At 47.5% G+C, this 21,596-nt stretch overlaps 1 protein-coding gene across 2 annotated transcripts; it reads left to right on the forward strand.

The window, feature by feature from the left end:
- Nucleotides 1-775: 775 nt before the first annotated feature.
- On the forward strand, nucleotides 776-20,440 carry SEC61A2 (SEC61 translocon subunit alpha 2). 2 transcript variants are annotated; one of them, XM_026700794.2, is made up of 12 exons: nucleotides 776-943; nucleotides 3,564-3,631; nucleotides 5,728-5,793; nucleotides 7,842-7,920; nucleotides 9,634-9,765; nucleotides 10,797-10,906; nucleotides 13,040-13,193; nucleotides 15,603-15,763; nucleotides 16,637-16,834; nucleotides 18,225-18,416; nucleotides 18,544-18,620; nucleotides 19,356-20,440. In XM_026700794.2, exons 1-12 carry the CDS (start codon nucleotides 937-939, stop codon nucleotides 19,540-19,542), a joined length of 1,431 nt encoding a protein of 476 aa, XP_026556579.1. In that variant the 5' UTR covers nucleotides 776-936; the 3' UTR covers nucleotides 19,543-20,440. The 2 variants fall into 2 exon arrangements, with proteins under 2 accessions (XP_026556579.1, XP_087790518.1); XM_087934392.1 differs by lacking the exons at nucleotides 10,797-10,906; nucleotides 13,040-13,193.
- Nucleotides 20,441-21,596: the final 1,156 nt, after the last annotated feature.

Consider the following 21,596-nt stretch of genomic DNA (forward strand, 5'->3'; position numbering starts at 1 on the left):
TTTCAGTCCTTTCCTTCCTTCCTTCTTCCCTTTCCTTCCCTCCCTCCCTCCCTTCCTTCCGCACTACATCTCCCCTCCTTAACACAGATGATGCACAGCTCCTCCATGGGCTCCAAAAGATCTGGACACCCCCAGCCAGGCCCAGCACAGGTAGTCCTCGACTTAAAAACAACCACAGTGGAGACCAGGATTTATGCTGCCAAGTGAGACACACATTAAGTCAGCTTTGTCCCATTTTGTGACCTTTCCGACCGCAGGCATTAAGCAAATCATCACCGTTGTTCAGTTAGCAACGCCGGTCGTTAAGCAAATCTGGCTTCCCCATTGACTTTGCTGGTCGGAAGGTCGCCAAAGGGATCCCACAATCCCCTAGGATGCTGTGACTGTCGTAAATGCGAGTCAGTTGTCAAGCATCCCGACCGTGGGAATGGTGCAACGGTCGTTAAGTGTGAAAAACGGGCATAAGTCATTTTTTTTTCAGTGCCACTGTAAACTAAACGAACGGTTGCAAGTCGAGGACCGCCAGTACGAGCTTCCTGCTTGCAAAGGGCTCGCGGCGGTCACTAAACGAACGGTGCAAGTCGAGCACCGCCTGCACTGAGCTGCGGAGCTTGCCAAGGGAGAGGAAGGGCCCATCCTGAGAGAAGGGGGGGCTACCTGAGAAAACGGGCGACCCGGTCTTCTCTCACCTCCCCCCCACCCGCCGCGCTTGGGTGCCGTTGGTTAGGTCCCGGCGCCCTCTAGCGGGAATGGGGAGGCGGGACGTCCTCCTCCCGCTCGTCGCGCCGCGCCGCTTAAGACGTCACGGGTCACGTGGGCTGAGGCCGGCAGCCTCCCGAGCGGCGAGGAGGCCGGAGGCGGGGTAGGGGAGTTGCTGCAGCCTGTCCGCCTGCCTGCCTGCCAGCCCCGCGGAGCCCGGAGCCCGCCTCCGCCAGCATGGGCAGTGAGTGAAGGGGCCGGGCCGGGCGGGGGTCCCCCTCCTCACCGTTCCTCTCTCCCCCGGTGGCCCCCGGGCTCATTCCGGGCTATGGGTTCCCTCGGGGAGGCAGGGAGGGAGGAGAAGGAAGGAAAGAAGGAAGGGGGAAGGGAAAAGGAAGGCGGGAGGGAGGGAGGAGAAAAAAGGAGAGAAGGAGGAAAGGAAGGAGGGAATGGGAAGGGGGGAAAAGGGAGGAAGGAAGCGGGGAATGCAAAGAAGGAAGGAGGAAAAAGGGAGGGAGGAAGGAAAGGGGAGGGAAGGAAGGAAAGGGAAAAGAAGGGAATGGGAAGGAAGGAGAGAGAAGCAAGGAGGGAGAAAGGGAAGAGGAAAGAAGGAAGGTGAAAGGGGGAAAGAAAGGGAAGAGAAAGGAAGAAAAAGGAAGGGGGGAACGAGGGAAGGGGAGGGAGGAACGAAGGGAAAGGGGAGGAAGGGAGGGAGGAAAAGGGAATTCGGAGGAGGAGGAGGGGAAAAAAGGAGGGACTGGGATTGAAGGAAGAAGAGGAAGGAAGGAGAGATGGAAAAGAGGGGAGAAGGAAGGAGGAAAAGGGAAGATGGAAGAAACGGGGGTGGGAAGGGTACCCAGGACATTGCAGGGCTGGGATCAGGGGCTCCTTAGGGGGGGTTGCAAAGTTGAAGCCTGCCCCCCCGCACCCATTATGCAGTGCATTGCTGGTATTTCATCCCCCCCCCAAGGCTTGTGGCTTGTGGGAGGGTTGCTTGGTGACACCCCACCCCCCACCCCACGTATGGTTTTTGTAGTTGCATATGTACCTGCTGTTGGCATGGAGAGGTGGGCTGAGAGATACTTGGGAGTAGAGTTGCCTTCCTCCCTTATTTCCTTCCCACTTTTTCTTTCTTCCTATCTTTCCCTCCTTCCTTTTTCCCTCCTTCTTTCTCTCCTTCCTCTCCTTCCTTCCTTATTTCCCCTCCCTTCCTCTCCTTTTCCCTCCTTCCTTCTCTTTTTCTCTCCTTCATTTTCCCTCCTTCCTTCTTTTTCCCTTCTTCCTCCCTCCTTCCTTTTCTCTCCTTCCTCTCCTCCCTTCCTTATTCCCCCTTTCCTTCCTCTTCCTCCTCCTCTCTCCCTCTTTCCTCTCTTCCCCTTCTCTCCTTCCTTTTTTCCCTCCCTCCTCCTCTCCTTTCTTCCTCCTTTTCTTCCTCCTTCCTCTCCTCCCTTCCTTATTCCCCCTCCCTTCCTCTCTTTTCCCTCCTTCCCTCTCTCTTTCCTCCCAACCTTCTTCCTTTTTCTGTTCCCTCCTGATATGGCAGCTACTGCCACCACCTAAAATGTCACCCCTGGATTAGCCCTGGTACAAACCTGCCCAGGCCCGATATTGGAGTCATTGCCTCCAAAACCCATCCCCCCCAAAAGCCAATGGACCTTCCTTTTTCTTTCTTTCTTTCGTTTTCTTTTTTGTCCTTCTCTCCTCTCCCACACCTGCACATGAGGTTGGTCCATGCTCCGAGGGGGATGCAAAATACAACGACGTTTGCTCAGGTTCTGGTGATGATAAACATGGTTGTACAAGGTGCCACGTCTTGAGCGAACTTTGCCAGTAGGAAGTATGTCAAGTGTCTGTTTGGTAGAGATCATGTCACAATTCACTGTAAACCAAATGGTTGCACGGATTTGTAGTTGCATGAGTATCCTTAGGAAAATACACCTGCTTTTAAATCTGTGGATGTTGCAGGACCTATCTAGAGATAATAGGTGCTTGTTAAATGCACGACTTCAAATTATTATGAAGGCCAATTCAGGGAGGTAAAAATAGGGTTTTCTAGATATTTTTAAAACTATAATACAATAAAATGCAACCAACAATTGTGGGTTCTAGGAGTTTTAATGTCTAGCCTTTGATGGGCTCCACAATTTTGCACACAAAACACTCTTGTGTTTGTTTTATCTTTTCCTCAAAGCTGAAATAAGGTTAGGAAAAGTTTGCTTTTTCTTAAACGTAGCAATAATGTTGCACTTAGGTATTTGTTCCTTAAAGCTAGCCAATACTTTGACTCATAAGTTTTCATTAAACACAGTCCATAAATGCACAAATCTCTTGTGCATTGTTCTGGTGAGAGGGACAATTTGTGCAGAAATATTTATTTGGGTAAATAAAAGAAATAACAAAATGAGAAAATTGCTTTGGATGTGACTAATCATAAAAGAGCATTTAACTGCTAGTGATGCAGCCTTTCTTGTATGCATATATATATTTAAATACCATTTCTTATACAGGCAATCCTTGACTTAACAACAGACCAAAGTTACAATGGCACTGAAAAAAGTTATTTATGACCATTTCTCACACTTATGACCATTGCAGCATTCCCCACAGTCGTGTGATTTACTTTCGGATGTTTGTAAACTGACTCAAAATTTAGGGGCTCCATTGTGGATTTATCTATGAGGTCTTCCAAATGATATTCAACATTGACACAGCCCCCTTGTGTGTCATGGGCATTAAAGTAAGACAAATATTTGCAGGCAGTTAAAGGAAGTTCTCTTGACAATACTTTGCACGTTCTGTACTTTTATTCTCACCTCTATTATCGCCGTAATGTATGTTGTGCCTTTTTTTAAATCTTTTAACAGTCAAATTTCTGGAACTCATTAAGCCCTTCTGTGCTGTTTTACCCGAAATCCAGAAGCCTGAAAGGAAAGTAAGTGCCGTGACTTTTCTTATGCAAGATTCACAGAAGGCATTTTTAAAGTCTTAAAATTCTAGGAAATCAGGCTCTTAAAGAGAAGACGTGGGAAATTTGAGTGCTGTCTGTAATTTTCAAATATAAATGAGATTGTGGAAATTTGGGTAGATAATGTTAAGTATTTGTGAAGGTAAATTCTGCTTATTTGGCTGAGACTTATTTCCGAGTCAGTGTGCAAACAGATTTCACTAAACAACCATTAAGACCATTGGATGAAGTATTTCCCTTTAGTCATGCATGGAAAAAAGGACTTAATTTACAGTATCCCAGCGGTAAGATAGGGAAGCTCTTAATATTTGCTTTTGAAGTCCTTGTTTTCTGAGCTTTGTTGTATTCTTGCAGACATCTCATTATCAAAGTAGATAAGATCATCAGTGCCGAAGCGAGTGGGGTTTGCACTATTGATAATGAGTAAGCCCAATGAGAACAAGGCCCATTCTCTCCTAGCACTGGTGATGTTACTTAGTTGGGTAGTGAAAGTTCTGCTATAAAAATAAAATAAAACCAAGCTCAGAGAATGGACTAAGGAACCCACAATTCAGTCCTGAGCTATAAATAATTCTCTTCTATCAGTACTTCCTTTTGACTCTGTGTACTTGTGAAAGTTAAAAAAAATGATTCAACTAGCACAACACGTTTGTCCCCTCAAGTCCTAACCCATCATTGGCCTTACTTTTTGAACCTCAGCTGTCTCTACTGTATCTGATAATTCCATATAATTAAGTACAAGTTCATTTTGTGAATAGTATAACATGGTGATGTGGTGGTCCCAAGGGTCCTTCTTTTCAAGAGGCAACTGGACTTTCTGGTTTTTCTTTTGAAGATGTTTCACTTCTCATCCCAGAAGCTTCTTCAGCTCTGACTGTGTTATGGTTTGCCGGCAGCGGGTGCGGACGGCTGAGGTCTCAGCGAGTGAGGACTTGGATGAAGGGCATGTGATGCAGGGATAGGGCCAGGACCATCAGGGAGTGGAACGCTGCCTTTGGAGTTGTGGAGGCTGCCAGCAGTGAGGAAGAGGTCCCTGAGGAGCCTGGGCCCAGTGCCTGCAGGGCTGCTCGAAGGAAAGAGCAGCTGCAGCAGCAGGGGCGACTCAGGAGTAAGGCTGCAAGCTGATGGCCCCTCCCTGAAGAGATAAAAGCCAGCTGAGAAACCGGAGTTCTTTGCAGGAAGCAAAGAAGTTTTTGCACTCAAGCCTTGTGGATGTTTGGATTCTCTTGGTTGGTGTTTGGAGACTCTTTGTGTTTGAACTATTTCTTGGCAACTTTATCTAGTGTTCTTGGCAGCCTTGCACCACCTTGGCAAGGCTCGTTCTTATCAGAGACGATAAGTTTGAAACAGCCTTTTAACCAGGAAGGAACAGAATTCGTAAAGAATCATTAAACGGTTTTTCTGTTTCGTGTTTGTTTCCTTGGAACAAGGTTTGGGTCAGAACAAACTGGATGGTGGGAAAGGGAAAGGATTTATACTCCTTGCAGACAGTTGGTCATTTGCCTCCTTTAAGAGGGTCGTTGAGGCCACTTGGAGGTTTACCTGTATCCCTGGAGTCACCTGAATGGTGCAAATGGGTGTGGGGCCTTCTTGGAACTGCTGAAAGGACTGTGTTGTAGACTGGAGATAGATGATGTCGTATCCCTCCCCATCTATTGAGAGGGCTGTTCAATTTTGACCTAGATGGCCTCTTGGACCCCCTCTTTCAAACCAGCTGTCTTCTCAGTCCAAAATGATGACATGATCATTCATCTGATGACACACAATAAACCTCCAAGTGGCCTCAATGACCCTCTAAAAGGATGCAAATGACCGGCTGTCTGCAAGGAATATAAATCCTTCCCTTCCTCACCATCCAATCAGAGCTGAAGAAGCTTCTCAGATGAGAAGCAAAGTGTCTTCAAAGAAGAACAAGGAAGTCCAGTTGCCTCTTGAAAAAAAAAGCAGCTTTGGGTTGACCATGGCATGAATGACTGAGAATCCCCATGGAGATGTGGTTCTATTGTTTTTTCATCTTGCTATCCTAAACAATTTATATTGGTTAACTTGGTTTTATTTTACAGATTCAGTTCAGAGAGAAAGTTTTATGGACAGCTATCACCCTCTTCATTTTTTTAGTATGCTGCCAGGTAAGAATTGACCTCAATAATAGGCCAAGATCCTTTAAATGCTCACCTTCCATCAGACTAACATATAGTCTGCCTGATGTCCCAAGATAATCAATAGGGCTGGAGGTTGTACGTTCTGCTGCAGAAGCCCTTTGACATTCATAAAGGCAGTCCTTGACTTAACGACCACAATTGAGCGCCAGATTTTTGTGGTTAAGTGAGTTTTGCCCTTTCTCACCCTGGTTGCATTGGTAAGTTAGTCACCCAGTCGTGACGCGAATCTGACTTTGCTGGTCAGAAGGTACCAAAATGGGATCACTTGACTCCCCCCGGCACACCGCAACCGTCATAAATGTGAGTCAGTTGCCAAGAGTCCGAATTTTGATCATGTGATCATGGGGGTGCGTCAAAGGTCGTAAGTGTGAAAAATGGTCATAAGTCATTTATTTCAGCTCCGTTGTAACTTTGAACGGTCACTAAACAAACTGTTGTAAGCTGGTATATACTATCTGTATATACCAACATTCATAGAAGTGTGGTTGCTGATAACCAGAAAGGGCATAAATGTGTCCAGGAGATTTGGGCCACTGATTCTTCATGTGTGGTTGCATACTCGCACTCGTGCCAGCACCCAGAAGGCAGTGTGCGCTCCCCGTGCCCCCTATGCATGCGCGCACAATCTCCACCCATCCCCTTACCTGCACTGCGCCTCACAGCTGATTTTTGGCCTCCCAGAGGCTTGAGGAGGGCTTCTGCAGGCTTTGAAGGCCAAAAACTAGGCCCGTTTCATCACTTCCGGTATTTTCAGAAAAACAAGTAATGAAATAGGGCTAGTTTTCGGCCTGCAAAACCTGCAGAAGTTTTCCTCAAGCCTTTGGGAGGCCGAAAAAGGCCTCAAACCAGCCGAAAATCAGGTGTGAGGCGTGTGCATGTGCAGTGAGGTAAGTTTGCTTGCAGCTCGTGTGCCGGCACAAATGGCTGTGCATGCCATCTGTAGCACGCGTGCCATAGGTTTGCCATCACGGGAGTAGGGGAATTGAGGATTAGGAGAAATCATTTGGACTTGTCTTATATTTCGTATTTGCCACCAAAAAAGGCACCAGGTCTTATTTTGGGGGGATGTCCTCCACTGACACACCTCACTTATGTGCGTCACCCCTGGCCTCCTTTTCTCTGTCAGAGGCCTTCAGGAACTTCTTCTGCAGCCAGCAAGGCTTTCCTGAAGGCCTCTGCAGCTGATAAGAGAGCTCAGGATTGATCCAGAGCTTTGTTATCAGCTCCAGCGGCCTTGAGGAAAGCCTGGCCGGCTGGGCGGGCCAGGCAGGTGTTGGGGTGTGTGAGGCCTGGCTACACCTGTCCAAAGTGAAGTAGTAGGGCAGCTCCACCCCCCCATCCCCAGCCTACCTTAATTTTTACCCATCCACTCTGGAGTGTGTGGGATCTTAATTAGGGCTTATTTTGGGGTGTAGGGCTTACATTGGGTGCACGTGGAAAAATCTAAGCTAGGACTTACTTTCAGGGTAGGTCATATTTTTGGAGAAACAGGATATTAAATAGATGTATTAACCTCTAAGCCACGGGGTCTCCTCATTTTGAGGTCTATACCAGGGGAAAGATTAAGTGGTTTGTTTCTTTTTTAATTTTAACTTTATACAGGTAATCCTCAACTTACAACCAGTTTGCTTTAGGACAGTTCAAAATTACAATTTCCAGCAAAAAAAAAAAACCTGCCCATGCAGAAGAATGTATCTGTTTAATGTCCATGAGATTTGCTTAACCACCTTGTGGTTTGCATAACAACCGCTGTGAAAGCTGTCGTAAAATTGAGTCCGCCCACGTGGTGTTGCAATGTACAACCACAATGACGTACGACTCAAATTCTGGGCTCCTCTCGGGTGTAAGTCGAGGAATACCTGCACTGACGGTGCGCATCCTTGAAGAATCTCCCACCAAAAAATGGTGTGGACTTTTTTTTGCCCCAAACGACTCCGTGTTTGTATGCGCCATTCTCAAAAATCACCTCTGTCTTCTATTTTCATTCATGCTTAATATTGTTCCGACTCTTGTAGATACCATTATTCGGAATCATGTCCTCGGACTCCGCCGATCCCTTCTACTGGATGAGAGTCATCCTCGCATCAAACAGGGGTTGGTGGGCTTCATTCTACTGTCTAGTCTACGTCTAGTTTGATGAAAAGAAGGACTGGGGAGGGGACAGGATAGCAGTGCTCCAATATCTCAGGGGCTGCCCCAAAGGAGGGGGATTCTCCAAGCTATTCTCCAAAGCACCAGAGGGCAGGACAAGAAGCAACTATGGGTGGAAATTCATCAAGGAGAGAAGCAACCTGGAATTAAGGAGACAGGACAATTAATTTGTGGAACAGCTTGCCACCAGAAGTTGCGGGGGCTTCATCACTGGAGGTTTTTAAAAAGAGACTGGTCAGCCACTTGTCTGAAATGGTTGGACTAGAAGTCCTCTGGTCCCTTCTGACTCTGTTATACTGTCATGCTGTCTTCCTTCCTTCCTTCCTTCCTTCCTTCCTTCCTTCCTTCCTTCCTTCCTTCCTTCCTTCCTTCCTTCCTTCCCCATCATTGGAGGTTTGGGACAACCACTTGTCTGAAATGGTGTAGGGACTCCTGCCTGAGCAAAGGGTTGGACTAGAAGACCTCCAAAGTCCCTTCCATCTCTCTTATTCTGTTTTCCTTCCTTCATCCATCCATCCCTCCATCCATCTCTTTTTCCTTCCTTCTTTTCTTCATCTATCTATTTTTCCTTCCTTTCTTCCTTTCTCCATCCATCTTCCTTCATCCCTCCATCCATTTCTTTTTCCTTCATCCATCCATCCCTCCCTTTCCTTCCTCCCTCCCTCCTTCCTTCCCTTCCTTCTTTCCTTCCTTTCCTTCCTTCCTCCCTCCCTCCCTCCCTCCTTCCTTCTTTCCTTATCACTGGAGGTTTTTAAGAAGCAACTGGACAGCCACTTGTCTGAAATGGTATAGGGTTTCCTGCCTGAGCAGGGGGTTGGACTAGATGACCTCCAAGGTCCCTTCCGATTCTATTTATTCTACGCTCCCTTTCTGATCTGCCACCGTCTCCTTCGCTTACCAAATTTGATAGCTTAGATTTTGGCAGGAATAAACCCTCATTCGTCTTTAGATTTTAAGTCGTGGGAGTGCAACATAGGCGGTCCTCGCCTTACACACATTTATGTTGTCAGCTGGGGAAATCCGTTTAAGGGGGTTTCGCCCCGTCTTGCGACTTTCCTCACCACGAATCGCTACGGTTTTTAAATCAGTAACTCGGCTGTTAAGTGAGTCCAGCTTCCCTAGGGATTTTGCTCGACAGAGGGTCGCAAAAATGGGGATCGCGCAACCTTGGGACACCGCAACGGTCGTAAGTACGAACCAGTTGCCAAGCGTCTGGTATTTTAATCCCAGGGATGCTCAAACCGTCAGTAAACATGAAAAACAGCCCCAAGTTCCCCCCCTTTTTTTTCCCAGTGCCGTCGTAACTTTGAACGGCCACTTAACGGATTATAGTAAGTCGACTACCTAAAACCATGAACACTCATAGGAGCAAGGAGAATTAAAATCTAGAGCAGTGTTTCTCAATTTTGGCAAAATTAAGAGGAGTGGGCTTCAACTCCCAGAATTCCCCAGGCCGGGGGCATTCTGGGAGTTGAAGTCCACCCCTCTTAACGTCACCATGGATATAGGGATAGCCTCATTGGAAAGGGACACCGCAAATTGGCCCCTCGATGAGATATTTAAGGACATAATTCAGATTTTTTTTCCCCCATGCAAAACACGATGCATTAAAGATCCATTTCCTTGTTTCTCTTCCTTCCATCCCTCCTCCTATAGGCACTTTAATGGAGTTGGGCATCTCTCCCATCGTGACCTCCGGACTCATTATGCAGCTCCTGGCTGGAGCCAAAATCATTGAAGTGGGGGACACGCCAAAAGACCGAGCTCTGTTCAACGGCGCTCAGAAGTGTGAGCATTCATTCCGGGCCCTGGATGGAACCACCTTCCCCTTAGCAAATGCAGCAGATTAACTACTTAAGCCTGTGTGGTTGTAGCGAGAGAGAGCCATTGTGGGGTGCTTGGTGCTCCCTGATCTTGGTGGATTTTCTTGCAGATGTTTCATGGCCCAGCTACGTAACATCTTCAGTGTTAGGAGGGAGTGGGATTTGCAGAGTGGAAGAGGAGCAGGAGCAGAAGAATGACTGTGGGGTCCTTGGCGCTCTCTGATTTTGGTGGTTTTCTTGCAGATATTTCATAGCCCAACTCGATAATATCTTCAGTGCTAGAAGGGTTTCCTCTCTGTTTATATGCGATATCACACCACTCCTTTCTAGCAGTGATGCTGTTACCTTTTTGGGCCATGAAACATCTGCACAAAACACTCAAGCTCAGAGATCACTAAGGACCTTTCCCTCCTCCTTCCTCCTCCTCTTCCTCTCCACAAACCCCACTCCCTTCTAGCTCTGATGATGCTACCCAGTTGTCAGGATTCCGGCAGTTTAAATCCCGAGCCTCAAGCCAAACTTCCAAAACTTAAAAAGGATTTATTGGGAGTTAACATGCCAGCACTGCCCGGGTGTAGCCGACTCTGAGGCACATCATTCATTGTCACCCTTGACCCTGGTTTTCCCTCCATACCCTCTGGATATATTATACTTCATACTCTCCAATGGGACACATCTGTAGCTAAGTATCATCAGTCATGCTCTCCAGTTAGAATTTTGCACGGCAGAAACTTCAGTCACCTAGTTACTATCTTTGAAAACATTTATGAAATGAAGTTTCAGTTTCCAAGCTGCCACACTGCTCCCCCCTCCCTTTCTGTTGGCAACTCGTAACACAACCAGAGAAATATTTTATGAGTTGACACCAGTCAGGTTATGAAACGTCTGCAAGGAAACCACCAAACTCAGAGAGCACCAAGGACCCCACACTCCCATCCTGCGCTACTCTTACTCTCTTCTCCAGGATCATAAACTCTCTTGTTTTTCCTCTTCCAGTGTTTGGAATGATTATCACGATTGGCCAGGCCATTGTGTACGTCATGACGGGGATGTACGGGGATGCCTCTGAGATGGGGGCCGGGATCTGCCTTCTGATTATCATCCAGGTAGGTCCATCAATCACACAGGTGGCACGAAATCCACAGTTGGATATCTTGCCTGAGTCTTCTCCGAAATCCTTAAACACGGTAGCCAGTTTGTTAACTTCAATATAGCAGAAGGAAAGCGTCAATATTTTGAATTAATTGAATTGGGTTTGCTTCCTCCAGACCCAAATAAATTAATTCTATCTGTCCTTTGTAAGGTATCAATCAGCCAAGAGACCAGTGGCATTAAAAAGAAAAATAAATTCAAAGTAGTCTAACCTTTGGGTTAAAACCTAGAAATATACGCCAGAATTTTGTGATACAGGAATCCTTAAGAGTAGTGTAAAATTGATCTTTTTTACATTTTACAAGTTATAATGGGCTACTGAAGAGTAAAGGATTAGATCTCCACCAAAAACAAAAGAACAAAAGAAAGGAGGGGTAGTTAAGAAGTTGTTTTGCCAACCCAGAGGAAAATTATTTTCTCAACCCCAGGAAAAACTATTTCCCCAAGGAACTTCTGGAATTAACAAAACTTGGTTTCCATAATTCAAAGTTTCCAAGTGTTTAGGCTGCTGGGTACCTGGCCTGCTGCTCTGGTCTCAGAAGCCAAGCAGATCAGATGAACCTTTGAATGGAAAATATAGGAAAGGGCGGGAAATTGAAAAATAAATACAATTATGAAAGCGACAGGAGGGCCCTCCCTCTCGCGACCTTCTGCCTATGACCATAAGCCAAGAGAGAGGCTCCTCATGGGTTGAATCGAACTTGGCCACATGAATTGCAGGCAGTCCTCAGCTTAGCGCCACAATTGACCCCCCAAATTTCTGTTGAGACATGTGCCAAGTGTGCTTTGCCCCATTTTAGACCTTTCTTGTGAGTAACCCGGTTGTTAAGCGAATCTGGCTTCCCCATTACTTGTCAGAAGGTCGTAAAAGGGGATCACGTGACCTTGGGGACACAGCAATCCTCCTCCTCCATACAGCCCTCTCCCTTCTAGCACTGATGAGGTTACCTGAAACGTCTGCAAGAAAACAACCAAGCTCAGAGAGCACCAAGGACTTCAAACTCTTCCTCCTTCTCCTCCTTCCTTCTAGCACTGATGACATTCCCTGGTTGGGTCATGAAAAGTCTGAAAGAAAAGCACCCAGCTCAGAGAACACTAAGGACCACACAGCCTTCCTCCTCCTCCTCCTCCTCCTCCTCCTCCTCCTCCTCCTCCTCCTCCTCCTCCTCCTCCTCTCTATGCTGATGGTGTTAACTTGTTGGGTCATGAAATGTCTGCAAGAAAACTACCCAGCTCAGAGAGCCCCAAGGAGCCCTCTTCCCCCCTCCTCATCTTCTTCCTCCCCCTCCTCCCTTATAGCACTGATGTGGTTACCTAGTTGGGTCCTGAAACGTCCGCAAGAAACCCACCCAGCTCAGAGAGCCTCAAGGATCTCAAACTCCACCTCCTCCCTTCTAGCACTGATGGCATTCCCTAGTTTGAAAGAAAAGCACCCAGCTCAGAGAGCACCAAGGACCCTACAGTCGTCCTCCCTCTCCTCCCTTCTAGCATTAATGTTGTTACCTAGTTGGGTCCTGAAATGTCTGCAAGAAACCCAGCTCAGAGAGCACCAAGGACCCCACAATTCAACCCTGAATTGCAAATATATTCCCTTCTGTAACTATTTCACCTTTGTCAGATCTAAAACTCAAAGCCACATCCTTCGCCCAACACGTGCCTGGTGTTTGTTTGAGCTCCAGTTCTGGGGAAACGGTCGTAGCAATGATCCTAGGCATCTGAATTTCAATCATGTGATCACGGGAATACTACAGAGGTCGTAAGCGTGAAAAACGGTCCTAAGTCCCCTTTTTTCAGGGCCATTTTAAAACTTCGACCAGTCGCTAAGTGAAACTGTCGTAAGTCGAGGACTACCTGCGTTCAGTGCAAGTCAAAGATTTGGCTGTTCTCAGTCCTTCGTCTAATTCAGGGCTTCAGTAGCCAACCGCCCCAAAGTTGGCAGGGCAAGCGAAGGCCATGGCTGTGGCAGTCTGGAGGGAGAAGGAAGGTGTTTTACTTCCGGGGCAAAGGGCGAGGGGTTTTTTTGGGGGGAGGGGGGCACAGAGTTATGGACCTTTTTGGAATTCCCCCCCTCCCCTCCCCCTCCACAGTTGTTTGTTGCTGGCTTGATAGTCCTGCTGCTTGATGAGCTTCTGCAGAAGGGCTACGGCCTGGGATCCGGCATTTCCCTCTTCATTGCCACCAACATCTGTGAGACCATAGTTTGGAAGGCCTTTAGCCCCACCACCATAAACACGGGCAGAGGTACAGTACTTTCTCCTCTCGGCTTGATCGGTTGCATGCTTTGTCGGCCTCTCGCGGGGAGCAGCCTAGAACCGGACACGAGAGGTGGCTCTAGATCGGGGGGGAGTGTTCCGAACTGCATTCTAGAGGACCCTACATACTGCATTCTAGGAGACCCTAAAAACTGCATTTAGAGAATCCTACAAACTTACATTCTAGAGGACCCCACAGACTTACATTCTAGATGTCCCTACAAACTATGTCCTAAAGGACTCTACAAACTGCACATACAGAACCCTACAAACTGTGTTCTAGATGACCCTACAAACTGTGTTCTAGACAACTCTACAAACTGTTCTAGATGACCCTACAAACTATGTTCTAAGGGACTCTACAAACTGCACATAAAGAACCCTACAAGCGGTGTTTTAGATGACCCTACAAATGGTGTTCTAGACAACCCTACAAACTGTATAGAGAACCTACAATCTGTTCTACATGACCCTACAAGCTATGTTCTAGGGGACTCTATAAACTGAGTTCTAGAGAACCCTACACTTCCAGCAGAACATAGGGTTCCCTGAGAAGCTAAGGTCAATACCCCCCCCCCCCAAATTCACTGCTGTCATGTCACCCCAGTCCTTCTTTTCATCAAACTAGACATACCCAGTTCCTGTAACCGTTCATTGTATGTTTTTTAGCCTCTTAATCATCTTGGTTGCTCTTCTCTACTCTCTTTGTGACCTGAGATCCTTGTAATCTGAAAGCCCATTTCTTCTTCCCCCTCACTTTTCCTTCCCAGGGAACAAGGAGAAGATCCCTTCAGTGGTGCTTTCCACACCCTGGTTCCTTCAGAGGGCCAAGGTGTCCCTTATCTGCCCACTGGCCTGCGTGCATTTCTTCCTCCTCTTTCTCTCTCTCTCTTTCTCTTTCTCTCTTTCTCTCTCTCTCTCGGATATTACCAAAGACCATTGCACAAGTAATATGTCAGGGGCGTTAGAGTAGGGGGAGGGGTGTTAGAGTAGGGGGTACCTTTTCATGATGCTGAAGAAGTGGGTGTTCTCACCTAAGCTTCCCGAAATCACAAAGCAGACTCCTCGTCCTGATAAAACCCCCTTTTTATTAGGCTAATGTGAATTCCTATCCTTCACATCCAGCAAAGTTCTGGCAAACAGTCTTTCAAGGGTGAATTTACAACCACAGACCTTTATCAGGCTTGGAGAGGTACCAGGATGATAGCTTCCAAACGCCACTCTGTAGCAGACAATACTTGGCAAGGAGTCATAAACAAATCTTCATACTAATTAAACAAACTAATTGTCTCCTGCAAACCCCACTCCCCTTTTGCTCCTCTTTATTCCCTCTGGGAGGGACCATTCATTGTTCACCTGGGCCTTTACTCCAGAGTCGACCCTTGTTCCTCAGCTGTTCCTTTCTCCTGGCAGCTCTGCACATGCGCACCCTGGGAACAGGCTCCAGCTGTTCTTCCCCACTGATCTCCAACTGCAAAGGCAGCTGATAACTGTCAGACGGCCCTGGCCCCATCTCTGCCTTCGACATAGAGCCTTCTTCAGAGCCTTCCCCAGACTCCAGGACCGGTCCATGTCCCTCCCCAACCTCTTCACTGTCCGAGTCTGCCACCAGCTCCACTGGCTGCTGGTGGGCCACAACAATGGGCATCCACAAAGGAATATTCTGGACACCTGCCTTGATACCCCACTTCGGCTTCTCAGTACTCTCTCGTCATTTGGAAGAATTTGCATGCATGTCAAGCCTCGTTTCTTCACTAGGAAAAGAGCCTTGGGGTTTGCATGAAATTTTGCTTAGTGAATCTCAAATAAAAGAGTTCCTTTAAGACTTCAGCACAATTTGTTTTAAACTTAACCACGTCCATTTCACTGAATAATTACAACACCCTGTGGCAGGTAGTCCTCGACTTACGACCACAACGGAGCTCGAAATTGCCGCTGAGCGAGGCCTTGGTTAAAGTGAGCTTTAGCCCCGTTTTTAGAACCTACCTGGGCACCGCTGTTAAGTGAATCACTGCAGCTGTTAAGGTGGTTCAGCGAATCTGGCCTCCGCAATGATCTTGCCGATTCAAAAGATCGCCCAAGGGGATCGCGGGACGCTGCGATCATCATAACTACAAGTGAGTTGCCGAGCATCTGAATATCAATCACCTGGCCATCATCAGTGTGAAAAACGGTCCCAAATCCCTTTTTCTGGAGCTGTCGTAACTTCAAGCGGTGACTAAGCCAGCTGTTGTAAGTCGAGGATGGCCTGTAATTCCCCCTTTTGTTGTTGTTCCATTTCTTTCTTGAATGCTGCATGGGTTCCCTTTGGCTGTTTTTTTGCGGTGCTCGTATGCCAGAGTTTGTCATCATGCCTGCGACCTGATTTGGGACGGATTTTTTGTTGGATTCCCTCCAGGTACGGAATTCGAGGGCGCCGTCATTGCCTTGTTCCACCTCTTGGCCACGCGCACCGACAAAGTCCGCGCTCTGCGGGAAGCCTTTTACCGCCAGAACTTGCCAAATCTCATGAACCTCATCGCGACCGTCTTTGTGTTTGCCGTAGTCATATACTTTCAGGTAAGCGCACCTGTGGGGGGACTAGGTCAAAAGAAGCTGAAATCTCTACAGAATTTTGTCTGGTGCCATTGCGAGTTCTCTGAATCACGGAGAGAGAATTTTACCATGTTTTCCCCAAAATAAGACCCTGTCTTATGTATTTTTTTCCCACCAAAAAAGGCATCAGGTCTTATTTTGGGGGGATGTCATCCACTGACTAATCTCACTTGCGCGTATCGCCCCTGGCTTCCTTTTTGCTGTTTGAGGCCTTCAGGAACTTCTGTGGCTGGCAAGGCTTTCCTCAAGGCCTCTGAGGCCAATAACGGAGCTCTGGATTGATCCAGAGCTTTGTTCTCAGCTCCAGAGGCCTTCAGGAAAGCCTTGCTGGCTTCAGAAGAAATGGGCCAGCCAGGCAGGTGTTGGGGTGTGCAAGGCCTGTCTACAGCTGTCCAAAGATAAGTAGTAGGGCTGCTCCACCCCCTCCATCCCCACTCTAGCTTAATTTTTACCCATCCACTCTGGAGGGGGCGGGATCTTAATTAGGACTTATTTTGGGGGTAGAGCTTATATTGGGCACACATGTAAAAATCAAGCTAGGGCTTACTTTCAGAATAGGTTGCATTTTTGGGAAAACGGGGTAGCTGGCTGGGGAAAGAGACAAAACACTCCAGATTTCAGATTTATTTTTAATCCTGGCTGCTTCTAGTCCTTAACATGAGGAAGGGTTTGATATAAAGTTTGCAGCTTCATTGCGGGATCTTCCGGGCTCCGTCCTCCAGGAGGAGAAATCCACTGGTCTAAAATCCTGAAGACCTTCTCCATTCCTGCAGCTTCGAAACGGAGAGATCCCTCTTTCCAGTTGTGATCCTTTTTTCCTTCCTTTCTTCTCCGCAGGGATTCCGAGTTGATCTCCCGATCAAGTCTGCACGTTACCGGGGTCAATACAGCAGCTACCCCATCAAGCTCTTTTATACCTCCAACATCCCCATCATCCTCCAGTCCGCCTTAGTGTCCAACCTCTACGTCATTTCCCAGATGCTGTCTGTGCGCTTCAGTGGCAACTTCCTGGTCAACTTACTCGGCCAGTGGGCGGTGAGTAGCCAGCTCTTCCTATAAGGCAGACTTCAGCCCTCAGCCTAACGACCGCAATCAAGCTCTCCGCCCACTTCTGTCGCTTAGCGAGACATCAGTAAGTTTTGTGTGGCTTTTCTTGCCACTGTTGTTAAGGGAATCACTGCAGTCGTCCAGTGAGTCTCACGGTCGTTAAGCAAATCAGGATGCCTCCCTTTGAGTTGGTTGAAGGGGATCGTGTGACCCCCGGGACACTGCAATCATCATAAATATGAGTCAGTTGCCAAGCATTTGAATTTTGATCATGTGACCACATGGATGCTGCAACGGTCGTAAGTGTGAAAAACGTTACTTTTTTCAGACCTGTCAACTTTGAACAGCCACTAAATGAACTATTGTAAGTCAACTTACAGCTATTCGTTTAGTGACGGTTATGATGACACTGAAAGAGGAGGCTTCCATGACTGTTTTTCACACCTACGATCATTGCAGTATTCCCATGGTCATCGTACTCAAATTCCATCATAGGACAACAGACTCGATGGTCCCAGATCCCCTTTTGCGACCTTTCTGACCAGCAAACTCAACGGTGGGGAAGACAGATTGGCTTAATGACTGCACAATTCCGGTAACAACGGTGGCAAAAAGGCTTGCCAAACTGGGCAAAAACTCAACACGTCAACGTAGGGCTCCATTGCGGTCATAAGCCAAGGACTGTATGGTCTTTGCAGTCTGCAGAGGGGTGTGTGTGTTTGTGTGTGATGACTCAGGGCATGGCACAAAGGCAACACAGTCAGATAAGCAATAAGAGTTGCTTTATTATCTCCAACTTTGCCCCCAATGCCCAGGTTACCTTCTGGCTGGAGAAAAAATTCTCCCAGGAACAGCCTTTGGCTGCAGAAAATCAAGTCCAAAACATGGTAAACACAAACTGTAACTTAAAATCCAATCAAGGCAAACTGAGGTAATTAGTTTGGCAGGGCAGGAGCAAGAATTTCAGACTTGAAAACAGGCGAAACTCACATGGTTGGGAAGATGCCAGGAAGACAGATAAGCCGCAACAATGTTTGCTCCCAGCAGCCTGCTGCATGCAGCTTCCCTTTTTAAACACTGTTCCCAGCTACAGCTAATGAAGGGACTCAGGGCCCTTTCCTCCCCCATAAGCCACACAACCCACATTGCTCTATTCTCTGTTTCTCCCTGCGTGTCCTAGGATGAAGAGGGGGTGGGCCTGGTTCTTCCTCTGAATGTCCAGCCGGACTTTACCCTTCCCCAGTTTCCTCCACAGCCAACTGAGCCACACTCCCGCTTCTTGTCAGCTGTTCGTCTTCTTCCTTGGATTCAGACTCCGACAGAGGCATGACAGTGTGTGTTTGTGATGTTTTCCACACTCTCCTTCCTTCCTTCCCAGGACGTTAGCGGAGGCGGCCCAGCACGCTCCTATCCGGTGGGGGGTCTCTGCTATTACCTCTCCCCCCCGGAATCCATGGGGGCCATCTTTGAGGATCCGGTCCACGTGGTCGTGTACATTATATTTATGCTGGGCTCTTGTGCCTTTTTCTCCAAGACATGGATCGAAGTGTCTGGATCTTCTGCCAAAGACGTAGGTGGATTTCTCTCCCTCCCTCTTCCTACATCTCACCCCCACTCCACGACACCTGCTCCCCGGGTTCTCCCTCGAGGAAGCCACGCCTGGCATCGTCCCTTCTGACACCTGGGTGTTTCTGCAGGTCGCCAAGCAGCTGAAAGAGCAGCAGATGGTAATGAGAGGGCACCGAGACACATCCATGGTTCACGAATTAAACCGGTAAGGAGACCCCCAAATAGGTCCTCTAGAGGAGGGGTCCTTGGTCCGCCCTCTGAGCTGGGTGGTTTTCTTGCAGATGTTTGATTACCCAACTAGGCAACAACATCAGTGCTAGTGATAAAACGTCTGCAAGAAAGCAAACCAGCTGAGAGAATACCAAGGACCCCATAGACTTCTTCCTCCTCCCCCTCCCCCTCCCCCTCCTCCTCCTTCACCACCACCACCACCTCGCAAACCCTACTCCCTTCTAGCACTGATGATGTTATCTAGTTGAGTAATTAAATGTCTGCAAGAAAACAGCCAAGCACAGAGAGCATCAAGGACCCCATAGTCTTTTTCCTCCACCTCCTCCTCCTCTCCCTTCTAGCACTGATGATGTTACCTAGTTTGATAATTAAATGTCTGCAAGAAAACGAGTAACCTCGGAGGGAGGCCCTAAGGAACCCACCATCCTTCTCCTGCCCCTCCTTTTCCTCGCTTAGCCACAGAAATTTGGGGCTCAATTGTGGTCGTAAGTCAAGGGCAAGCCTTAAAGGCGGTTATAAAAAGATAAAAATAAATAGAACAACTTTAGGAAATGTGGAACTTTCAGGCACATGTGGCGACAATGCAACTTGCTTCACTAACCTAGATTTCACTCTCCCTGCTGAACAAAACGTCAGGAACTGCAGGCAGAACGACTGAAAAGGGAGCAGTTTTGAATTAAAAGGCGTTTCATTCCTCTTTTCCATTTAGGTACATCCCGACAGCAGCTGCCTTCGGAGGCTTGTGTATCGGGGCGCTCTCGGTCCTGGCTGATTTCCTGGGAGCCATCGGCTCCGGCACTGGGATTCTGCTGGCAGTCACAATCATTTATCAATATTTTGAGATCTTTGTCAAAGAACAGGCCGAAGTTGGAGGCATGGGGGCTTTGTTTTTCTAAACAGGCCAGCATTCTCCTGGCTTGTGACAAAAGGAGGGAAACGTCCTTTGACCTCATCTGAATTCAATAATGCCATTTTAATTTATTTTTTTTTGTTCTCCCTTCTTTTCAAAATGAGTCGCCCCATTTGTTCATCAATGGGCTTGCGCACAGCTTCAGAGCTGGCTGCCTTAAAAGAATCAACGTTTACATTGTCTTGGTTTAAAAATATATACTAATAATAATCCAAACATTTCTCTCTCTCTCTCTCTCTCTCCCTCCCTCCCTCCCTTTTTCTCTCTCGTGGCCTGTAATGTTGGAAAACAACCCTTGAGGGAAGATTGGTGGGTGGCCATTGCATTGCACATGTGCACACTCGGTGGGCGTGCAAACCAATCTACACCTGTCTTGTTGCCCATTGCAAAGAGTTCCGGCTTGCTCCGAACGGCTTTGAGCTTGTTTCAAAAAAAAAAAAAAAGATTCCTTTTCCTTCCTTGAAATCTATATTTTATCACAAATTGCTTTTATACACACACACACACACACACACACTCAAAGGAAAAATACAACCCACCCACCCCTCCCTTGCAATTGAAGCCCCTCTTTGGAGCAGACATCTCAACCCACCCAACCTGATTCTGAAATTGACTCCGAGGGTGGGAGATTGTGTCGACGTTGTGAGCCTGGGCCTTTCTGACTGGGGGCCAAGGAGGGAAGAGAGACCCTAAGTTGCTTGAAATGTCACCCTGGTGTCTCTTTGTTCCAAAGTCAATTAAAACAAAAACCAACCCACAGCTGAGAAAAGTTGTTGGTCTTTGAGGGGCTTGTGTTGACCGGACACCGAGCCTTTGTCGTGCTTCTTAGCAGCATCGTAGCCGGTGTAAAAACATCAGACATTAAAAGTTATTTAATTAAAAGCTCATCCTTGCTGTTTTTTCTGCTTCTTCATAAGACGGCTTCTCTGTAACTCCTTGAAGTAAAAAAGGGGTGTGTACAGAGTCCTCGACTTAAGTGACCAAAGTTACAATGGCACTGGAAAAAGAAAGTAACTCACAATTGGTTTTTACGTGCTGTCTTAACAACTGCAGTCAACGTGATCAGAATGTGGAGGCTTGACAACTGACTCATATTTACAATGGTTACAGTGTCCCAGAGGGGCTCACATGTTCTCCTTTTGCGACCTGACAAAATCAATGGGGGCACCAGATTTGCTTAACAACCATGTAATTAACTGCAGTGATTCACTTAACTGGCAAAAAAGGTCATAAAATGAGATTGAAGTCAACTTTCTCACTTAGCAACAGAAATGTTGGGCTCCATTGTGGTTGTAAGTAGAAGATTACCTATCCACAGGGCCCATCCTCCCAGTTTTCCTCAAAGCAATCCTGTGATGTAGGCTGGGCTGGGAAAGGGACTCTCCAAGGCCTCCAAAGATCTTCCACAGCTGAAGAAGAACCACAGTCTCCTCAGCCTTAGAGACCAACCAACCTATCACCCACCACACCAGGGTTTCTCCAAATTGGCAACCTAGAAGACTTGTGGACTACAACTCCCAGAATTCCTTGCTAGAGGCAGGGAGAAGATTACGGGCAGCCTCAGGTGACTGGTGGCTCTCAAGAACTCTACAAGTTCTGCCTGTTGGTCCACCAACCATTTACAAGCAAGGCAAGGAAGATGGGAACTCTTCCCTGTGCAATCCAGGAATGAGACAAACATGAAGTCCCAAGAGCTTCCCTTTTGATGATAAAAGAGTTGGCCAAGCCCAAGGCAAGTCAAGACCCAACCCACAGTCTTGGCTGCTAACTAGGTAAAAGTACAGGTTCCCCTCCTTGCACATCCGTGCTAGTTGTTTCTGGCTCTAGGGTGCGGTGTTCATCTCTGTTACAAAGCTGAAGAGCCAGCATTGTCCAAAGCCGTCTTCGTGGTCATATGGCCGGCAGGACTAAATACCAAAGGCGCACGGAACGCTGTTCCCTTCCCACCAAAGTGGTCCCTATTTTTCTACTTGCATTTTTGACATGCTTTTGAACTGCTAGGTTGGCAGAAGCTGGGACAAGTAACGGAAGCTCACTCCA

Source organism: Pseudonaja textilis, chromosome 5 (assembly GCF_049901715.1).
Source record: "Pseudonaja textilis isolate UNSWEBS1 chromosome 5, rPseTex1.2, whole genome shotgun sequence".
NCBI classification, from domain to species: Eukaryota; Metazoa; Chordata; class Lepidosauria; order Squamata; family Elapidae; genus Pseudonaja; species Pseudonaja textilis.